The 21,645-nt window shown below is 53.5% G+C and overlaps 1 protein-coding gene across 2 annotated transcripts in view; it reads left to right on the forward strand.

Moving 5' to 3' along the window:
- The first annotated feature begins 17,176 nt into the window (after window positions 1-17,176).
- The window catches only part of LOC134560617 (gamma-aminobutyric acid receptor subunit beta-4), a 74,410-nt gene continuing 69,941 nt past the window's right edge, over window positions 17,177-21,645 (forward strand). For both annotated transcript variants that reach the window (XM_063416792.1, XM_063416793.1), the window contains exon 1: window positions 17,177-17,499. In XM_063416792.1, the coding sequence (XP_063272862.1) occupies window positions 17,420-17,499 (80 nt within the window). In that variant the 5' untranslated portion in view covers window positions 17,177-17,419. The remainder of the gene's footprint in view (window positions 17,500-21,645) is intronic.

Genomic DNA, 21,645 nt, shown 5'->3' on the forward strand with positions numbered 1-21,645 from the left:
GGAGAAGGTGAGAAACGGGGCTTGCCTGGAGGATGGAGAAACAATTCCCTGCCAGAGGTGACCTCCAGAGTTTGAAGTTAGCCAATTGAAAATTTACAAACCACACACTTTTAATGGCAGGGGTAATTAAGTACTGCATTGCCTGCTACTGCATTCCATGCCTGTTTGCACAGGATCTTCTGTTTACAAAAGATCTATAAATCAAAAACCCACCCTTTAATAAGCTGGCCTTGCCAAATATCTCCTCTGCCTTCATCCAGCTGAAGTTATTTGGCTTATCAACTGAGAGGTGTCAGCCAGCTAAAACTTCAGGATACCCTAGATAGAAAAAAACTTATTCAAATTATCCCTTCTGGCCTCAAACTCCAAGAGCTCAAACCTTCTTTGAACCCTTATCAAAAGTGAAGCCATTTCTTGTACCAGCCAAGCTGACTGCCAGCAACATAGGAGCACACCACTCACCTTAAAAAAGTCAGCATTAATATTTACTGACTGAATGCAGGCTGCAGAACAGCTCTTATCTGTGCTGTTTAATTGTGCCAGCTTTAAGAGCAGCCCAATAAAGGCATGTCAGCAAGGCTTCTTTTTTTAAAGAGGGTGCCAAGGGATCTTGTTGTAAGTGAAGATCTTGGAGAAAAGCGAGGAGATTCATTGCATTAAGTGCACGCTAGAAAAGTGGGTTAGACAGAGCTGCTGTCCCCGGGGGGCTGCCTCTGCCAGTCACCTGGGGAGAAGAACCTTTCAGAGAAAAGCCAAACAACCTCAGTGCTACCCAACAAATTTAGGATGGGGGCCCTTTGCCAGCCCAGTTTGCCTCCTCAGCGGGGAGCACTGGGTGGGTGGCATTGTCACAGCTGAGTGAGGACAGTCCACAACAAAAGGCTACAAGGAGCTTTCCCATCTGACCCTTCAGATGCCACTCCTGGGGTCACATCTGCACTGCCACTGTCACTGCAGGGACCAAGGTCCCTTCACAGGTTCCCTGTGATTCCCCACCCTCCCAGTGCCAGACAATATTTATTCTCTTACTGGCTCCACTCCAGGTTTCCCTAGCAGAGTCTCAGACATCTGCTTCCTTTAATTATGGCACAACAACACAACAGCTCAGGGTAGGGTGGGACCCCAACAAAGCAACCCCTGGGCTTGTCTGCCCTCGCAGTCTGTGCCCCCATTGCTCACACACCCTTCCTGTATCCCAGTGGGGATATTTGTTCTGGGGTCCTCTCTGGGTGACTCCACAGCCCACACCTCCACGGCACTGCAGCTCCAGCGTCACCTGGATCAGCTCCAGCGTCACCTGGATCAGCTCCAGCCAGTCCAGGTCACAGTCTGGAGGAACCCCAAAGGGCAGCTTCCAGTGCAGCCCAGCCCATGGGGAAGGCAATGCCACACAGGGCATTTCCCAGCTTTCTTATGTTCTTGGTGTTTTTATAGTCCTTCATTTTATAGCCCAGCACTGAGGCACGGAGCAGGGCAGGCTGCAGCTCCCTGCCTGTGCTGGCAGCAGCATCCCAGAGCCTGCAGACTCGCTGCTGGGAGAACTGGGAAGCAACAGAGGCTGATCAGCCTTGTTTCTCCAGGCTGGGAGAAGAGCTTTGAAGATGCAGGCAACAAAGGGGAAAGTTTCGACTCACCTGAAGCGCTTTGCTAAAAATAGCTGCTCTTCCCCGTCACAAGCTGGCATTAGGCTGCTGTAGTATTTTAAAAGGGAGGTTATAACGTACAGCTTCCTGCTCTTACCTCACTGAATCTGTGAGCAGCAGCTGCAGCACACGCACACACGCATCATGGCATGCACACACGCATCATGGCATGCACACACACAGCACAGCATGCACACACGCATCACGGCATGCACATACATATCATGGCATGCACACACGCATTATGGCATGCACACACGCATCACGGCATGCACACACCTCACAGCATGCACACACGCATCACGGCGTGCACACACGCATCATGGCATGCACACACGCATCACGGCATGCACACACGCATCACGGCATGCACACACGCATCATGGCATGCACACACGCATCACAGCGTGCACACACACAGCACAGCGTGCACACACGCATCACGGCGTGCACACACGCATCATGGCATCCACACATGCATCATGGCATGTACACACGCAGCATGGCATGCACACACAGCATGGCATGCACATACACATTGCAGCATGCACACACACCTCACAGCATGCACACATGCATCACGGCGTGCACACACACAGCACAGCATGCACTGCACCCTGGCAACCAGGCTGCTCTCAAGGCTCATCAGGTACCAGGTCCAGCTCAAAAAGCAAAACCCAACACATTTGCTACGGGGCAGGAATTGCTCATGTCCCCTCAATGCTTTGCAGAGGAATCACAAAACTCAACAGCTCACTGCAGAAAGGAGAAGGCTAAAACAAGAGGCAGAAGCAAGAAGCAATCCTTAATTACATCAAAGAACGAAAAAAACACAGGGTCTGCAGTGCCTTAGAGCCATCTCTGAGGGCATCTGGTTGCACTGCTGGCACTCAGTCCCTCCTCACAGTCCAGAGACCTCTGCCCCACCATTCTTCTGCCAGGATTAACCCAGCCCAACCTGTGAAACCTCCCACAGAAGCACCTATCAATCAGTAAATGTGCTGATTGTGATCTTGCTGATGATTTTACTGCAGTCTGTGGGGTGGATACCGAGGCTCCCTCCAGTACCACAGGTGGCTGCTGGAGGCTGGCACCTTCCTGTGGCTGGAGAGGAGATGGGTGCTGGCAGCACTGCCAGGGTTGCTGCTCCCAGGCGCAGATTTTGTTCCTTCTAAGGCTGGGAGTGCCCTAGGTGAACACAGCACTTTGCCAAGACACTCAGTGCTTAGAATAATTCCTCAGCAAACACCCCACCTGGAGAGCAAAGCCCTCCTCTCTCATGCTCTGGTTTTGAAACACGATGTTTTTGCAGGAGAGCTTTAAAGTCATCCAGTCTGCTACAGATCACCAGTGGGAGATGAGGCTTGGGCTAATGCTCAGCTACATCTCTTAGGGCAAAGGCCAGAGAGAAATACTGCAGGAGAGCGGAGAGGGAGGGAGAGGAATTCCCTCAGCAGAAATTATTTTGAGCACAGAAAGCTGCAGAGCAGTGTGGAGCAAGGCAGAACAAATTCAGGAGAGAGAGGTGGCTGTGCTGGGGGGGACACAGAAGAACAGGGGAGAGAGGAAGCTCTGAGGATTCCTGTGGTGGGGGAGGAGGTGGGATGCTGCTCAGGGGGGCTGTGTGTGTGTGGAGGATCCCTGCCAGGAGCTGGCTGGGCTCGGCAGAGCTGCTCCCTGCAAAGGGATTCCCTGTGCCGCCCGCGATTGGTGCTGGCACAGTGACGAGCTGCTGGAGCGGATTCCTCTTCCCTGCACATCCACCAGAGCTGCAGGAAAACAGCAGCGCCATCCCCCTCTGCTCCCCTCCAGGGATGGGGGATTCCTCCCGCTGCCAGCAGCAGCACCAGGGCTGAGCGCTCACACAAAACCACAAAACCTCTCCCCAAGGAAATAAATCCAGGGGATTGTGCCTCTCTGCAAGTTCAGGGGGACGGGGGCTGTACCAGCAGAGCACTGAGGAAGGGATTCAGAAATTCAGTTCCTAGTGAGAGCCAACACAACAACTGCTGTGCCTGAGACCCCCCTGAGCCATAGGAGGGTCCTGGCTGTCCCCACAGTTGGAGACCCCTGGACCCCAGCCAGTCCTGCAGAGCAGCCATGCTCCTGCAAGGGAGGCAGATGTGGGACCTGGGTTCTGACCAACCCCTTCTGCCTGTTCAGCCTCACGAGAAAAGGACACAGGTGGCTCCTCACCTATTCAGATCATGCTCAAACACGTCTGAGTGCAAAATATTAGAGCCCAAACCCTCTCTGGAATTCAAGGTGTGCTTCAGTGACAAAACACGGCTCTGTCATAGATCTCTGTGGTGACCTTAGAGCACTGCCCTTTTCTTGTCCCTCCTGCCAGGGGAAAGGTCACCCTCACTCTGACCTTGAGGAGGGATCAGGGGCAGGAACTGGCTCATGCTCTGCCCAGCTGGGAGGTGTTACAGTAAAAGTTGTTCTCTAGGGGACTCAACTGGGACCTGCTTTCCAGAAGCACCTCTGCTGTCTGCCTTCCTCCTTGGGTATGAGCTGCAGGAGGAGGCACAGAGAAGCACCCCCTGTGTGCTGGGGAAGATCCAGGTGGGCATCCCGTCCCCCAGGTGGGGCTGGCTGGGGCAGGTGGGGCCTGGTGATGCACTCAGGGCTCTTATACAGCTGTAACATCCTGGGGAAAAACTCTTTGGGGGTGGGTGTGCTGCTGGCTGAGCGTTTCCAGGTGACTCTTCCCAGAATCTCCTCTCGCTCAGGCTGGTGTTTGGGAGGAGCAGCACCCAAAGCCCTGGTGAGAAGCACGAGGCTCACAGGGGCATTGCAGAGCTGGGTGCTGCTGGAGGGGAGCCTCGGTGAGCCCCTGCAGGAGACCTGGCACAGCCTGGAGCCCTGGCCAGGGAGAAGCCAGAACCACATTGAAACACCCCCTTGACATCATACCCAGGCAAAAAGCAGCAGGGTGTTTATTCTGGCATTAGCCAGACCCGTGTGGCACCGTGTGGTTGTCACACTGTCCCAAATTCTGTCCAGGAGGACAACACATCCCTGCCTGCTCTTCTGGGGGACAAACTCCTTTGGGCTGGGAGGTCACCCCTGGAGCAGAACTGGGACTTCTGCAGCTGCCATTTGTGCAGGGAGTCCTGATCTCATCTCCAGCATCCCAGGGATCCCCTGTGGAAGCAGTGAAGGTTTTAGCTATGCAGAAAAATCTGCTTTTTTTAACCCCTCTGCCTCTTCACTCCCCTTTGCTCCCTAGAGGGAATACTCTGGGTGAGTTCTAATGGTGAACAAGAATTACTTAATACTTGAAAAGCCCTGCATCTTAAACCATTTCAAAAATAAAAAAGGCAAGTCAGAGTTGCCCTCTCCATCCTGCAATGGGGAAGGTAAAGAAGTCCAGAATGTTGATGAGAAATGTGGGATATCACAGCACAAACAGAATCTGAACCTCCTGCTGGAACCCCAGATCCCTCTCCAGCGCCTGCCTTTGCCTCCACACGGAGAGATACTGGCAGAAATGGGGGACTGTCAGGAAAAAAAAAATGGTTCAAGCCTCTCTGCCCCCCTCCCTGCCAGCCGGGGCACAGACGATGCCGTTTTTCTCCCACCACAATAACGTCGTTATTCAACTTGGCAGCACAAGGTGGAGTGAGTGAGTGAGGGAGGAGGGAGGGAGGGAGAGAACGAGAGTGTGCGAGGTTGGCATTTTTAAAATCTATCAAACATCTCTCCGTGTTGCCGGCTGCGAACTCCTGCCCAGCTCCAGCATCCCGCGTTGCCATGCCAACAGAGCCTGCCAGCCCCTGTGTCGTGAGGGGCCACTCCTCTGTCCTGGGGGCCACGGGCTCCTGCCAGGGGGATGGGCATGTGCCTGGCCGATTCTGACTCCTAACAAGTGCATAATTTGGTAATTTCCCCCCAGAACTTCCAGTGCTGGGCGATGATTTTCCTCTCTTCGGTGCTTTTAAGATGCCATCACCAGTGCTTGACTTAATCAGGACATCCTGGCATGAAAAGCAGCCTTCTCCTGACCCCTGCACTCTGAATTAGACATAATAAAGCAAAGAGCTGTTCCAGTTCCCTTAAAACCTCGAGAGCTGTGGGTGTAAATGTGAGTGGCACCACCAGGAGACCACAGCCCCCCTCAGGGTGTTGGCTGGCTCCAAGGACAGAGGAGCAGTGGATTTGCTGCCTGGCCCTGAGCTCACAGCAGTGTGACAATGTGGGGACCTGCACGGGGTTTGTGCTGGGGGAAGGCAGGAACACATCACCCAGCCTGGGAAAACAGGAATCCCCTGGGATCAGGGCTGTCCTGTGCTGTGTGCGTGGCTCACAGGGTGAGGGGAGGCTGGGCTGGATCTCCAGAGCTCTCCTGCCACCAGCGTTCCTGTGATTGATGTCTGGGCATCACCGATTTGTTGGTTCAGTTTTCTCTGCAGAGCCGGGCTGCTGTTGCTGGATAAAATTATGTTGGTGGTCTGGGAAACAACTTCACATCCAGGAGCTGGAATGGTGGCCTGGGAAGCAGCTCAGAGGCTCTTCCTTCTGCTGGGTGGTGCAGGTTCCCTGGGGACACACCCAGCTCTGCCTTCGCCCTGGCCTTGCCTCATGGTTTTGTCTACAAAGGGCTTTGTCCTCTCCAGCCATGGAGGAAAAGCCTCCCCTGCCCTGGGGAACAGAAGCTGGAGCAAGGGAAGAGCAGAAATACAGGTCAGCTGGCTTCAGTGAGGGTTTGCTGTGCTGTGTGCTCCTTAAAGAGGGCCCAGGACAATGCTAAGGCCTGAATTGAGCTTGTGCTGTGGGGTTTTTAGGCTTGGCAGTTCACTTCCTTTGGGACCCCGGGGAGGGCAGCAGGGGGATTTGCTTTTATTTCATTCAGGAAACAAGCAAAAAATGCACCACTGATATCTGCAAGCCCACTCTGAGTAGCTGTGGAAAATGATGAGCAGCCAAATGTGTAACCCAGATCGTGGTGTGGTTCTGCCAGCCACACCGTGCCTGTGTTTGAGCCCAGCCCCTGCTCATCTCCTACAGCTTTTTGGGATGCAGATGAGGGCCAGAAACACCAAAGCAAGCAAAGAAAAAGTGGTGTTTCCATGAGCTGGGAGTTTAGGGTTTGCTGGGTCCCAGCTCCTACCTGCAAATCGCTGAGGAAAGCAGAGCACTGTGCCCATTCCTGCTTTCCACTCATGAAGGAAGCTGCCTTTCCCTCCTGGAGGAGGTTTGCACCGAGCAGCTTTGCAGGATGCTTTACACTTCTCCTTCCAGTTGCTTTGTGCTCTCGCCTCCCTGCTGTTTCCTTGGAAAAGTTAATTTCCCCTACGGACTTCCTTTAGATGGAAACATTCCCCCTCAGTGGGTTTGGTGAGCACAGAAAACATCAGTTTCCAGCCTGAATGGAAATAATTAGAAGCACCTTGTGGTGAGGAAGAAATGGGCATGAACTGAGAAATCTTGCATCCCTATATCCATGCCTGGGGTCACTCTGTGTATGAGATTTCTTGTTTTCTTTCTCTCTCTCTTTTGCTCTTTGTCTCTCTTTGTTTCCCTTTCTTTCTGTCTCCAAACAGCTAAAGGTGAAAGAAATTAAGATTAGATATGGCCTGGATTTATGGCAACAGCTTCCCAGAATCTCCTGTTCCAGCTTCAACTCACTCCCTACTACCTTCTGCAGCAGCTGGCACCAGCAAAAAGCAAATGTAACATGTTTCTAAAGTGTTATGTCTCTTTATGCACTCACTTTAGGGTGGTGCTAGCTGCAGCAGGAGGTGTTGGGTGGTGGAAAATCAGATGTTTCAGCTATTGCTTCAATTATAGACAGCTCTGCCTGGGAAAAGACTTCTCTGCCTGAGAAAAGGCAGCAGAGTGAGAGGGAGAAGCTGCCTGCTATGGGGATGGCTGGCAGAGGATTCACAGGGAACACGCTGTGACCCTCCTCTGTCCACATTTTGGAGTATTACTCTTGAAAAAACATTAAAAAGTGTTTTTCCTTGGGAAGCTGAGGCAAGGGCAGCCGTGGTCAGCAGTGCAGAGTCAGTGTGAGCAGAGCCCGTCCTGGGCTCCAGCTGCTTCACCCTGCCACGAGCACCAGCTCCCAGGAATGCACCTCCTCTGCTGCTCTCAGGTGCTTTGCTGAGCCCTAATTTTTAAAGAGAGAGCAAGAGGATTAATTTTCTCGGAAAACACGGTACAAAGTGGAGATGTTCTGCGGAGAGAGAATGATTTTTTTTTCCCCGCCATAGTCATGATAGAAAATTGTAATAGGCTTTGTTCTGATGAGTGTTACAGTACTTATCAGGGTAAATTTAGTATTGCCTCCTATTATAAATGACAAGAAAGGTACAGCTAAAAACAAAACTTTATCCTGACGTTTCAGAAGCAGCTGTACTTAGGTAAAGTATTTTTGCTCGTCTTTTCAAATTGGGATAAATCATCTCATGGGTTTGGAATTTTCTGCCAGGTCAAAGTCCCTTTACAGCACTGCTTGTGGTCATACTGGGTGAAAAACCACCTAAATGGAAAGTACGGAGGTAAAAGTTTTAATTATTAAGAGTCTAGAGCTGAGAGCAGGGAAATTACAGCCCATCACAACCCTGCTGCTCCCTCACCATGTGAGTGTGAACAGAATACCTTGTTTTATGTGTCCCAGAGGAAACATGGATGAATTCCTCCTCCTGAGGACACTGTGGGATGGTGTGGGTGGGCTAAAACAGCAAAAGGGGAAGCCAAGGGGTGCCCGAAGGGATGGGGATGTCATTTTTTGCAATGTGCTCTGTGCAGGGGCAGAGTTGGTGTCAGGGGAGTGGTGTGGAGGGCTGAGCTCAGCCTCCATCCTGACTGAGTGATGAAAATGGGCTGAAATGTGAGCAGAGAGAGCTGGGGAACCTCATATGTGGGACAAAAGAGAACATCAATAAATTTCTTGGGAGTGTCTGGCAGGGGGTCCCCTCTGCTCTGGATGCAAACGCAAGGACAGAGGCACAGGGAGATCTGTGGCTCAGAGAGGGATTTTGAATACCAAAAGCATTTGGTATGGATGGAAACCACTTGCCTTCCTTGTCATTTGTCCTGTCCTTCCTTCCTTCCTTCCTTCCTTCCTTCCTTCCTTCCTTCCTTCCTTCCTTCCTTCCTTCCTTCCTTCCTTCCTTCCTTCCTTCCTTCCTTCCTTCCTTCCTTCCTTCCTTCCTTCCTTTCCTTCCTTTCCTTCCTTTCCTTCCTTTCCTTCCTTTCCTTCCTTTCCTTCCTTTCCTTCCTTTCCTTCCTTTCCTTCCTTTCCTTCCTTTCCTTCCTTTCCTTCCTTTCCTTCCTTCCTTTCCTTCCTTTCCTTCCTTTCCTTCCTTTCCTTCCTTTCCTTCCTCTCTTCCTCTTTCTCTCTTTCCCTCTCTTTCTCCCCAAACAGCTAAAGGTGGAGGAAATTAGGATCACACACAGCTCTGTGCTGACCATGCCTGACCCCTTAGCTCCAGTGTCCCCTCCAAATGGTTTAACTGGGAGTGGAGCCCTCCCAGGGGTGTCTCTCAGAGCTGGTGCCGTTCCCAGTGTGGCCCTGTGTGGGTGATCACTGCTCAGAACATTTCCCTCAGCCCCAGTCAGTGCAATCAAAACTTGCCCGAGGTGCTGAGGGCAGCAGGGCTCTGGGTATCCCTCAGAGGTGAAGAATCCCTACAGGTGCTCAAGGGAAAAGTGCATTTTCCTGCAGTTCTTTTGTCAAAGCTGGGACGCACCTGAGCAGGGACAGACGCTGTCCCTGGGAGGTGACAGCCAGGAGCCTTTGCAGCTCCTTGAGTGGCCAGATGCCTTCTCTGGGCTCTCCTTTCCCTTTCCATGACTTCTCTCTTTCTCCCAACCCTCAGTTAGACTTTTAGCTCCCTCCTGGTTCCTCTCACGTTTTTGTGACCGTGTCCTCACCCCAAGAGCCTCTCCCCCTTCCCTCTGCTCCCTGCACATGCCCAGGCAGCCACCGTGGCTGGAGCTGCTGCTCCCCAGCCTGGAGAGGACCTGCCCTGTGCTCCATCCCTCTCGGCCTGTTGCCAGGCAACAGGAGCATCACATGGATTTCACTCCCAAGCTCCCAAACAAACTGCAGATGCAGGGGATTTTTCTCCTGCTCTTCCAGAGAGGGACCTCACCTGCCTCACTGGCAGGTCTGAGGGGTCTCCAGCGGTCAGTGCTGGCTGCTGGCTTGGATGCAGCTCCTCGCTTTGCTTGGCACCTGGGAAGTCACCCTGAGTTTTGCTGGAAGGCAGCAGCTCCCTCTGGGCACAGCCCCACTTGGGGTGGTGGGAAACCCTGGTACGATCCTTGTCTCCCACAGGGAATTGTTTAACAGCCGTCCCACCCTCGGACTGCACAGGGCTGTGGGATTGCACAGGAGTTTTGTTTTCACAACTCCAAATGCTGAAATGGCTCCAGAAGTTGAGGCAGGACCCGAGATTGCTTGTTGTCAGTGAGCTGATGGACTGTCAGATCCATCTCAGGAGCAAGACACGCGTCTCACTGTCTCCCAACCCATAATGTACAAATCGTGTTTCCTGACAGCCATATAACACTCCTGAGAGCTAATTTTGGCACAATTATCACCCTTTTCAGGTCATAAAAGTCACTCAGCGCTCAGCCACCTGTTTAGAGCTGTCAGCCAAAGCCTCCTGCAACCACTGCAGTGGTTAAGCACCATGGAAAAGCACACATGAGTTCTCCCACATGAAATGCTGAGCCAAGGAGCAGCACACATCACGTTCCCAGTGGGAATGGGTTGCAAATGCCCTGTCCCAGGCAGGAGGAGTGCTAGAGGAAGGAAGCACACCTCCCCCAAAGCCCATTTTGCGTCTGTCCCCCTGCATTTCCACACTAAAACTGGACTCAGGAGTGTCCCCCTTACAGAAAGAAGCCTGGTAGTTTCCTTAGGTGTCTGGTCAGAATTGAGAGAAACCAAATTTGAGAAGTCACAAACTTCCCAGCTGGGAATGGGGCACCAGGAGAGACCCCCGTGGTTCAGGGAGTGCTGATCTGCTCCAGGGAAGCAACTGGGCAGAGCAGCTCCCTAGCACAGTGTGACACTGGGAAGGTGTAGACCGACAGCTATGGGGATCCTCTTGCACCCTTTGCTGGGAACTTTCAGGCTCCACTAGCTCCCTGAAATGCCTGTGCACCAATGCACACAGCACGGGGTATAAACAAGAAGATTTAGAGATCTCTGTGTGGTCACAGAGCCATAATCTCATCACAGTTCCAGGTCATGGGGAACAGGAGAGGCACTGGAGGCCTGGAGAAAAGCCAAGACACTCCAGAGCTCCAAAAGGGCATGAAGGAGGGCCCAGGGAGCTACAGGCCAGTCAGCCTCAGCTCCATCCCTGGAAAGGTTATGGAACAGCTCATCCTGAATGTCATCTCCATGCATGTGGAGGAGAAGAAGGTCACCAGGAGTAGTCAACATGGGTTCAGCAAGGGGAAATCATGCTCGTCCAATCTGATGGGCTTGGGGGATGGGATGACTGCCTGGGTAGATGAGGGGAGAGCAGAGGGTCCTGCCTGCCCTGACTTCAGCAGAGCTCTTGAGACTCTCCCAGAACATCCTCTTAGAGAGGGAGGGAAGGCTGAAGAGTTGAGAGTGGGCAGTGGGTTGAGAACTGGCTGAGTGGCAGAGCTCAGAGGGTTCTGAGGGTGGCACAGACTCCAGCTGGAGGCCTGTAACTGGTGCTGCTCCCCAGGGGCCACTGCTGGCCCCAGTCCTGCTCAACTGAATTCAACATGACCTGGAGGAAGGAGCATTGCCTGTGGAGGACACACCACGAGCTTTGTCACGGGATAAACACAGAGGAGGACTGTAGGAGATCTGAGCTTGACCCCCTGAGGCTGAGTGGAGTGCAGGTGTCCCCAGGGACCCTCTTGTCACCTTTGCTGTGTCCTCTTGGTGCAGGTGGTGGATGCTGCAGGGTTTTTGGCAGAGGCAGGTGGCACCTGCTCTGGGAACACACTGTCCCTGCAGCCAGCAGGGACCAGCAGCTGGGGTGCTCAGCTCCTCCCTCCTCCTGGGTGCTGGGGCTGAGCCCTGGAACAGGAGAGCTGCAGGGCCAGAGGAAGAAAAAGGAGATAAACCCATCCCCACCTCCATGTGGTGCTCAGGAGTGGAACTTTTCACCTAGATCCTTGTCATTCATTCCACAGCTGCTTCCAGATGTTTTTGTTGTAGCTCCATGACTGAGAGAAGGAGCTTTGACTCAGGAGGGGACCCCCCTGCTGCCATGGGTGGGAAGGAGCATCCCTGGCAGTGAGAAGTGCTCCACCCTCTGAAATGGGAACGCCTGATGGGGGACATGGGCCGAGCCCTCAGTGTCAGAACAGATTCCATCACTAACAAAAATGAGCAGGGAGGCATTTTTGGCACTTCTTAACTGTCTGCAGGGGCTGAAGGGCCTTTTCCTTGCCTTGTGCCCTTCACACTGCCAATCACAACATGATCAGGAGTGCCAGGCCCAAGGGGCATCACTGCTCCTCCTGAGCACCATCATGGAAATGCAAAGAGAAAATCAACCAGGGGACCTACAGACAGACAGATTCCCAGCACTGGGGCTCTGCATCCCTCAACACCCGTGCAGGGGTGGATTCACACCTCCCCTGGCACCACAGCTCTGCTGGGGGTGTGTGTCAGCCCTGAGGCTGCCCGCAGACCTGACTCACCTGCCTTCCCCGTCACCCACCTGGTCTGGAGCAGGCTGTCCTTGTGCCACAGGCCCAGGACAGTGTCACTGTCACCCTGCAGGCTGTCTGTGCACGGCAGCAGGAGCCTGTGGCGTTGGGACTGATGTTCTTTCATTGTGGATACGAGAGCTAAACCTCAACAACCACAGCTATCAACAACCTCAGCCAGCACAACACTTCTGCACTCTCACAGCCACAGGACCTCAGCTCAGCTGGACCATTTCTCAGGTGAAGGAAAGCCCAAACTAAACATTGTCTGCAGACTCCTGAGCTTAAAGACAGGCTGGAATGGGAGGTGGTGTATGAACCCATGGACAATCCTTTCTCCCTTCCCACCACACTTTCCATGCTCTACCTAAAGAGATTTGAGCACAGAGGACACACAGGACTGCAGGCAAATTCTGCTCATCGATTCCTCCATTCACACTTCCTAAGAATGCTCAACATTTCCACTCACTCTGGACCAGTCTCAGCACCTTGCAAAGTGCTGAAGGATCTTTATCTCAACAAAGAGAGGGAACCCTGTGAATGCACTCTGAGGCATTTCCTCAGGGATTTGTAACATCTAGCACATGGTGTGTCCAAGCAGAGAGGCTCCTGGGCTAACACATGAGAAGCATTTGGGAATCAGAGGATGCAGAGTCACCAAAACAGGAGTCACAGCTGCCCCAGCAGTTGCTGGTAGCTGCCAGCCCCACCAGTCCAGGGAGGCTGTGACTTGTGGTCATTCTTTGCCAGCACCTGAGGGTGTTCAGATGGCACTGTGGGGGATGATGGAGCCTTTGTCCTGTAGGACAGCTTGAGGGAAATCTTTCCTGCAGGAACTTGGCTCTGGAATTGCAAAGGCTCTTTGGCTTGGTGAGCTCAGTCCTGGATGCAGCTGCAGCAGGAGACAGAGGCTGTGTTCTAGACCAGGTGGGAAAACTCCCCTTTGCCTCTGCTTGTCTCTATTCCCACCTCATGAGGTGCACTTTGTTTATTTTCAGGTTGTTTTCTACCTTCTGCACAGAAATGCCAGCTGTAAGTCTGTATTTTACCCTTTTCTAAAGGACCTCCATTAAATTTCTGGTTTTATAAAATTTCTCTTGCTTTCTCAGCTCTTGTCCTTTTCTGCTTTAGAAGAACAACCATTCTCTTTTGGGAATTGTTGGCAGGACAGAAGAGCCAGCTCTCCAGCTGGGAGAGGGGATGAGGGAGATTTTTCACCTTGATGGCAAGCCCCTGGGAAAAGCAGCTCTTGGGGCTTGGAGTCAGGAGAAGAAGGGAGGCCAGGGTGCGGAGCTTTCAGCAGAGCAGCAAGTAAAAGAGTGAAAATGAGTGATTTAATAGTGGAGGGCAGCAAATGGCCACAAACACAATGCTCCGTGGCCTCTGCAGGGTGATTACAGCCACAGCAGGGCATCTCCAGGAGCCTCTCACAGACACTTGCAGGATCAGCATGTGAACTTCAGAAAAACCCATCACTGGGCCCTCCCTGGAGAGCAGACAGCCCCCAGCAGGGAGGGACACGCAGCGTTTGGGGCTCTGGGAGGGGCTCGAGGCCGCCCATCTTCTGGAGGGCAAGGAACAAACCCCTCAGGGAGCTTGGCCACCTTTTACCCTGCACCAGCCTTCACGAGACCCAGCAGAGATGGGTGACCAGCTCCAGAGCAGTCCTTTACTCCAGAACGTGGCTCCAGGCAGGTTATCCAGGAGCACACAGCAGCTCCTCTGGATGCACTCCCTGCCCAGCAGTCGGCTTCCCAAAGTTTCCCGTCGTGGCTGAGTGGTCAGATAATTCATGTGACACGGTTTCTGCTCCCAACTGGGTGAACTTGCAAGCACAAATGTCACCATTTGTGAGCATAATTTTTCCTCTTCATGTATGCCTCTGACATTTGCTTTTCACTTACCTTTCCTGCCAGTAACTTGCAATCATAGCTGGTGGGAGGGACCAGAGCAAAGGGGCCAGAGTGGGACGGGACCAGGCAGGGCTTAATGGGGCCTCTGGTGCCCGGAGGCAAATGCTTCTCATCTCCTCAAGAGCTCCTCCCTGGTGCCCAGCAGCTTAAATCAGAATAAATGCTTCGGGAAGTCATTGCTGTCAGCAGCTCTGTGTGCTGGCAGCAGCAGAGGAGGTAAATGCTGTACCTGTACAGCAGCCAGCACCTGATGGCCCCAGGCAGCTCATCCTGGGCTGGTGGGGACATCCTGCAGGACCAGATCTGCTGGGCTGCTTCCTCTTCTTCAACAGAATTGTGGAGAGATCCTGTAGCTTTGGCCCATCTCCCATGGACCCCTCAGCCACAGGAATCAGGGAGCCACAAGCTCCTGGGGGCATTGACAAAGCGTGAATTGCTTGTGACCTGGGGCGCGTGGAAGCCCAGGAGCATCCAGGGTGCTTGGCCAGCACTGGGAGCCCAGACAGGCTTGCTGTGGGCTGCAGAGCAGTGAAAAATCACCAGCCAGGAGTCCTGGTGAGGTCCCTGCACCCTGGACTCCCTGTGGGCACTGAGGGGCCTGCAGTGAGAGCCCACTGGCAGCACAGCCCTGACTCCACAGGGGCAGGCACTTTCACTGGCATGTGACAAGTGCCGCTTACCTGCTTTGGTCTTTGGGAAGGCAGTGGAGATCACTGCTCTGAGCTTAATTTGCTTTAGTCTGGACAAGCAGGTACGGTCTGGGCACTAAACCAAGCAGAGAACCTTGTCCACCAATAAGTGAGAAGATCTTTTCCCCTCCCATTCTAGCACAGCCTCGCTGTTGATGTTAAACCTTACCCAAGCCTTCCCTTTCCCCACAATCCCCACATGTTCACTGCCCCCAGGACCTCCCTGAGTGAGCCCAGGCCAGCACAGCACACCACCCAGCTTTTCCTTGGTCTGATGTCTGCATTGCCACAGCCCAGTCTGGCCTGCCAGGGGGAAGCTCTTCAGAAAGGTCGCTGCCCACCACGCTTTTTGGGAGGAGATTGGGAACACAGGATCTGTGGCATGCCTCTGATGAGGAAAGCGTGTAGAACCAAGCCAAGCATGAGGAAAGGAGCATTAGGAACCCCAGAGACAAGGATCCTCCCAGCCTGGGCTGGGCAGACCTCCCTGCAGGGAAGGGAGAGTGCCCATGGCCACTGGACATTGCCCTGTGTCCCTTCAGAGGCATTTTGGGCCCAGTCCTGCCCAGCTGCAGTGACACATCAGCTCTGCCCCTTGTCCCAGAGGGAAACCATCTACACACAGGTGTAAACCAGGACTTACCTGCTCAGAGGGGCTGCTCTAAGCTGCCAGGCAGGTGCAGAGGAGATCCCACCCAGGGTGGTGAGAGCTCAGATGTTTCCTCCTTGAGCCATGGTTTCTACGCTGCATTCAAAGTGCTGCTGGATCTCTTCTTTTTCCTAGGAAAAAAAAAAATTCTTCCTAGTAGTACATTACTGCATGCCTGCTGTAGAGTTCCTTAATTATATTACTTTTTAAAGACAAGGATCAGAGGCTGTTGCACAGGAGACCATGATGATTTCAGTGGCTGTTACCATTCCAGCAGGCAAAGCCCCAGCACCAGGAGCTGATCCTCAACAGCATTTCTGGAACTTCCAGCTCCCTTTTCCCACAAACTCCATTGTATGCATAACAGCATCCTCAGGGAGAGCTGAGCATCCCTCCTGAGCTGGGCTTCCCCAGCCTGGGGGAGTCTCCAGCCCCTCCAGAGCCTCCAAATCTCCCCCAGTGTCCCAGGAGGAGGCCAGCAGGGCACTGGACTCTGTGGCATGGAGACATTCTGAGCAAATCACCTTATTTTTTATCTCTGTGGCTGCAGGAGGAAGCTCAGCCTGTGCTGATGACAACGTTTCAGGCAAGCACAGCACCCATCGGCGCTGGCAGCTGAGCCACTCTTGCCCTGGCACAGCCCCCCTCTTGCCAAAATGCCATCACCCTTCCCATCATCTTCCCTGCGCCCACCTCCCTGCGGAAAAAAACCCCAAAAATCCACCTCAGCAAAAACGCTCATCCATCCCCTCTGCAAGCCAGCAGGGGTTAATGTTGTCAGCCATGACGTCAGGATCCCAATTTGTCCGGAGAGTCCCCCTCCCCAACCACAAACTCCCTCTCTCCTCCCCTCCTCTTGTGACTTTGCAATGAGCAGCAAAACTCCACAGGAGCTGCGGCAACAGCGCTAGGGAGACATCCAGCCCTCCCTGCGAGAGCAGCGCTTTCCGCAGACAGGGATTTATTGCTTTTCTACACATGCATAGATGTATTTTTTTTTTTTATATTTACCAGGCTGCATTTGCTTTTCCTTTTTTATTTTTATTTTTTCTTTTTAGCCTTTTCACAAAAGCCCCAAACCTCCCGAGTGACGAGCCCGAGATTTCCCTAAAATAAAATAACTGCACAGTGGGGCTGGCTGGCTTCCCCTTCCCCTATGGGAAAATAAAGAGGAAAGGGGGAGCAAATAGGTAAAATCCAGAATAAAATCATATTGCTCGAAAACTCACACATCCTCCCTCCCTCCCTCCCTCTCTCTCTCTCTCACACACACACACACACAACACGCTCTTTCTCCTCCTCCTCCTCTCTGAAGGTGGGTAGCAGGAGCCATGCAACATCTGCAGAACCGGATGGCAAAAGAGCAGGAGGAAAAATAATCCAAGTGGAGTGCTCAGGGGACACTGAGTTGGGTTTTTTTTCTTTTTCCTTTTTTTTTTTTTTTTTTTTTTTTTTTTTTTTTTTTTTTTTTTTTTTTTTCTGGTGATTTTTTCCCTTCTTCTTCTTCTGCCGCGTACCTGTGAGATTCGATTTCACATTTTGCTGAGCCCATTTTGGGGCATTTTATTTTTCTTTCTCTTGGGATTTTCTCCATTGCCAGAGGATGTCTCTTGTTGAGAGGATGCTGAAAGGAAGAAGAAACGAATTCTTTGACTGGCACTGAAGGAGTGGGGGGGGTATTTTTCCCCCTCATTTTTAAATTTTTCTTCATTATTCTTTTTCTCTAGGAAATCATTAACTGGGGGGAGGGTTGTTTTCTTTTTTCCCTCCCCCCCTTTTTTTGGAGGGGGATTTCAGAAGATCCATCTTTCTTTCCCCTCCCCTCCAAAGATTTTTTTTTCATCCTTCGTCTTTGTGGAAATGTGGACATTTCAGGCAGACAGATTGAGTGGAATTGTCTCTGCTTTAGCAGCTCTTTGTCTCGCCTGCTGTGCGCAAAGGTAAGGATTGCGATCCCAGGCTGCAGGGACAGGGGGGCTGGCACCGGGCTTGTTTGTCTTGGTCGGGGTTTTCTCCATCGAGCTGCATGTGGGAAAGGGGAGGGGGTTCTTTCCCCAAATCGCTTCCCCTGCCGCCTGCTATTGTTATTCTCAGCCCGTTCTAGGGGGAGGAGGGATGCTCATACATGAGATGTGGAGCAGACTCTGCGGCCGGAGCCCACCTCGCAGAGCGTGTGTGCGTGTCCCCCTGCCCAAGCGGGGGAACATGGCCAGACGCAGGGCTTTGCTGGGGAACATGGTGCCCGCAGGAGCCGCCGGAGCCCCGGAGCTGCGCTACGCACCCGGCACAGGCTGCCTTGGCCATGCCCGAGCCCGCACACGCAGCCACGCTCGCCTCCGAGCGAGCTGCGCTGTGCCACAGCCCCGGCTCTGCGGAGCTCCGGGGGCGATGCCCACGGCCGTGCCTCCGCGCAGATTTATGGCATGCAGCCCCCTCCTCCGTGGGTGCCATCCATCCGGATCCGTCCCTGCGTGTGCGCAGCCATCCGTGCCCGCCCGTGTGTCACCGCTTCACCTGCCCTGCGTGGCAGCGCCGAGCATCCCCTGCGTGCTCGGGCTGCAGCCGTGCCCGGGCTCTGCCCGGAGCGCTCCGCAGGTGCGGGCGCCCCTGCGGGCTGGCCAAGGTGTGCGGAGCACACACCTGTTCGCTCCTCGCTGCCTTCACAGGCGGGAGCAGCGCTCCTGCTCCCCTCCCTCCCTCCCTCCCTGCGCACACCTGCGGCCAGGTGCGTCTGTCCCTGCGCGGGCGGGGGCAGCGCTGGCATCTCCCCGCTCAGCCGTGCGCGGGCAGCGGCGCGCTCCCGACGCACACACAGGTCCTTGCAGGGCTGTGGGTGCCCACCTTTGCGTTCCCATAGTTATAAACATGCACGCAGGTCCTTGCAGGGCTGTGGGTGCCCACCTTTGCGTTCCCATAGTTATAAACATGCACGCAGGTCCTTGCAGGGCTGTGGGTACCCACGTTTGCGTTCCCATAGTTATAGACTCGCACACGCGCAGGTTTTTGATGGGTTTCCATAGTTATAAACACGCAGACACACAGGTCCTTGCAGGGCTGTGGGTGCCCAGGTTTGTGTTCCCACAGTTATAAACATGCACACAGAGAGGTCCTTGCAGGGCTGTGGGTGCCCAGGTTTTGTTCCCATAGTTATAAACATGCACACACGCAGGTCCTTGCAGGGCTCCCATAGTTATAAACATGCACACACGCAGGTCCTTGCAGGGCTCCCATAGTTATAAACACGCACACAGGTCCTTGCAGGGCTATGGATGCCCACATTTGTGTTCCCATCGTTATAAACATGCACATACAGAGGTCCTTGCAGGGCTCCTGTAGTTATAAACATGCACACAGGTCCTTGCAGGGCTGTGGTGCCCAGGTTTTGTTCCCATAGTTATAAACATGCACACACGCAGGTCCTTGCAGGGCTCCCATAGTTATAAACATGCACACAGGTCCTTGCAGGGCTGTGGATGCCCAGGTTTGTGTTCCCATAGTTATAAACACACACACACAGAGGTCCTTGCAGGGCTTCCATAGTTATAAACACACACACAGGTCCTTGCAGGGCTGTGGTTCCCAGGTTTGTGTTCCCACAGTTATAAACACGCACACAGGTCCTTGCAGGGCTGTGATGCCCAGGTTTGTGTTCCCATCGTTATAAACACACACACACAGAGGTCCTTGCAGGGCTCCCGTAGTTATAAACATGCACACAGGTCCTTGCAGGGCTGTGGATGCCCACATTTGTGTTCCCATAGTTATAAACACACACACACAGGTCCTTGCAGGGCTGTGGTTCCCAGGTTTGTGTTCCCACAGTTATAAACATGCACACGCGCAGGCACACACCCACCTTGCCCGCACCATTCATGCGTGGTCCCGCTGTGTGGGGACACACACACACACAGAGGCAGCTCGGGACGCACTGTCCAAGCAAACGTGGGACATTTAAAGCCCACAGCCACCCCCTTTGCTCAGACGTGTGTCCTTGCATGTGTGTTTGTATGTCCAGCACTGACTTCCACCAGAGTCTGCGTGTGTACCCGTGCACAGCTCGGAGACAAAACACTCTCCATGTGCACAAGCCTGCAGCTACTCCTACACGCCCCAGCCAGCAGCACGGGGTGCTGGTATGGAGATGTTTGGCTGCAAGTGTACGTGGAGATGCACAGCACATGCCTGCTGACACAGAATCAGGGGCACGGCGCTCTGGAATTCAGATCACAGGCTGGCTCTGTGTGCTCCCCGAGCGGATGCAGACCCACATTTGCCAGGAATAGCACTGGCATGCAGCTGCTCGCCCACAGCTGGGCACAAGCACGACTTGCCTCCTCAGTGGGAGGGATGTGGCTTTTTGGATCAGAGGGAGCACTGGGAGGCAAAAGACCTTGTCCTTAATCATGATGGTTTATTCCCTCACTAGGCCAACTTGTAGCTCGTGAGGAGAAAAGAGTCCCCACGGCCCTTTTCCCACTCTGCCCCTTTCTGCAGAGCCCTGACACCTTGTTTACTGTCTCTGTCTCAATTTCCCTGCTTATATTAATGAGGTAAACACTGATTCCTGAGTTTATGCACTGTAGGAAGCCAAACAGAGGAGCCTAAATCCCTTGAGAAATGCACTGTGTCCATATTATGAATATGGAAATCTGTGCACCTAGGAATGGCTGTCTAGAGATGAACAAATGCTGGTACACTCTCAGTCCTCAGTGACAGGACTGTGTTTTGCATGCTGCAAAACCTCACACACCTGCAGAGAAATCCACAGCTGCAAACAGGCCTCGTGAGCCTGGACACGGTGTTGTGAAAGTGCCCACCTGGGCACACCTCTGTGGCCTTTTCTCAGTGATTGAAGCTGTGCACAGGAGAGCTGCACCACTCTCAGGAGCACACTCAGGAGTGGAGCGCAGACCCCTTCCCCTGCCAGCACAAGGGCTCGTTGGTTGTCCACGCACCAGAGCTGGGTGCTGGCTCACATCTGCACATCCCTGTCCTGCTGAGGAATTCCTGCACCTACAGAACCTGCACATCCAGAGCCCTGAGAGCTGCCCAGGCTCCCAAGTGCTCCTGTGTGCTTCCACCCACACCCCTAGGGAGAGCCTGGGCACCAGGGAACCCAGCCTCAGGAACCCACAAATGCCTGCTGCGATGTTCTCATGAACTGTGTCCGCAGCCCAGCGCCTCATCACACCCCAGCAGAGCGAGGTCTGCACCCACTGTCACCCCCAGTCACCTGCAGTCACCTGCAGTCACCTGCTGGGATGTGGTCACACACATGCACACACGTCTGTGCATGTTTGAGAGCTGCACTCAGTGCTCTCCTGTGTCTGTGTGCACAGGCAGGGAGTCCCTACACGCTCCGTGCCACCAGGAGAGCACGCCTGTCTGTCTGTCTGTCTGTCTCTGTGTGTGTGCAGACACACGGACATGCCAGGGGCACCCCGGGGTCCAGCCAGGCGCAGGGCTGGCAGGCAGAGGCAGTGCCGTGGTGCAGCTTTCCAGGTTGACTGGGATGGATGTGGGAGGCGGTGTTGACAGGGAGACATGCTGTTGTGGTGGGTGACTGCAAAGAGCAGCAGTTGTCACCGGCAGGGTCTCTATTCTCATGCAAAGCAGGGGACGAGGGTGGCACAGAGGCTGGGTATTCAGGCACAAAACCTGATATACCCCGCAGAACGGAACAGGTCCAGTATTTTTAGCATCCTTTGCTTTCTGGTTTCCCACCTTCAGCTGTGGTTTGGCCCTTGGGCTGATTTTAGAAGGAACTCCCTTCTTGCTGTAAGGGCTGGATTGGTGTTAGGGAGGACAGCTGCCCCCTCTGTGTGCAGGTTAAAGGGCTGGGAGGGAAAGGATTGCTGCTCTGACACACAGAGGGGAAGATGGACTCTCCTTCCCTGTCTCTGCCTCTTGATCTGCGTTGCTAAGAAGTCACAGTGATGCTGAGTGGCAGAAACTGAATTTTTACATGGCAAAGATCAGCCATACATTGAGGCCACAGGAAAAAAGGGAGCATTGTTTTCTCGTGTGCTTCAATAACCTAAAGGAAGCCCTGGGAGCAGTGAGAAGCAGAGGTTACACCAGGTGTG

This window comes from Prinia subflava, chromosome 20, assembly GCF_021018805.1.
Source record: "Prinia subflava isolate CZ2003 ecotype Zambia chromosome 20, Cam_Psub_1.2, whole genome shotgun sequence".
NCBI classification, from domain to species: Eukaryota; Metazoa; Chordata; class Aves; order Passeriformes; family Cisticolidae; genus Prinia; species Prinia subflava.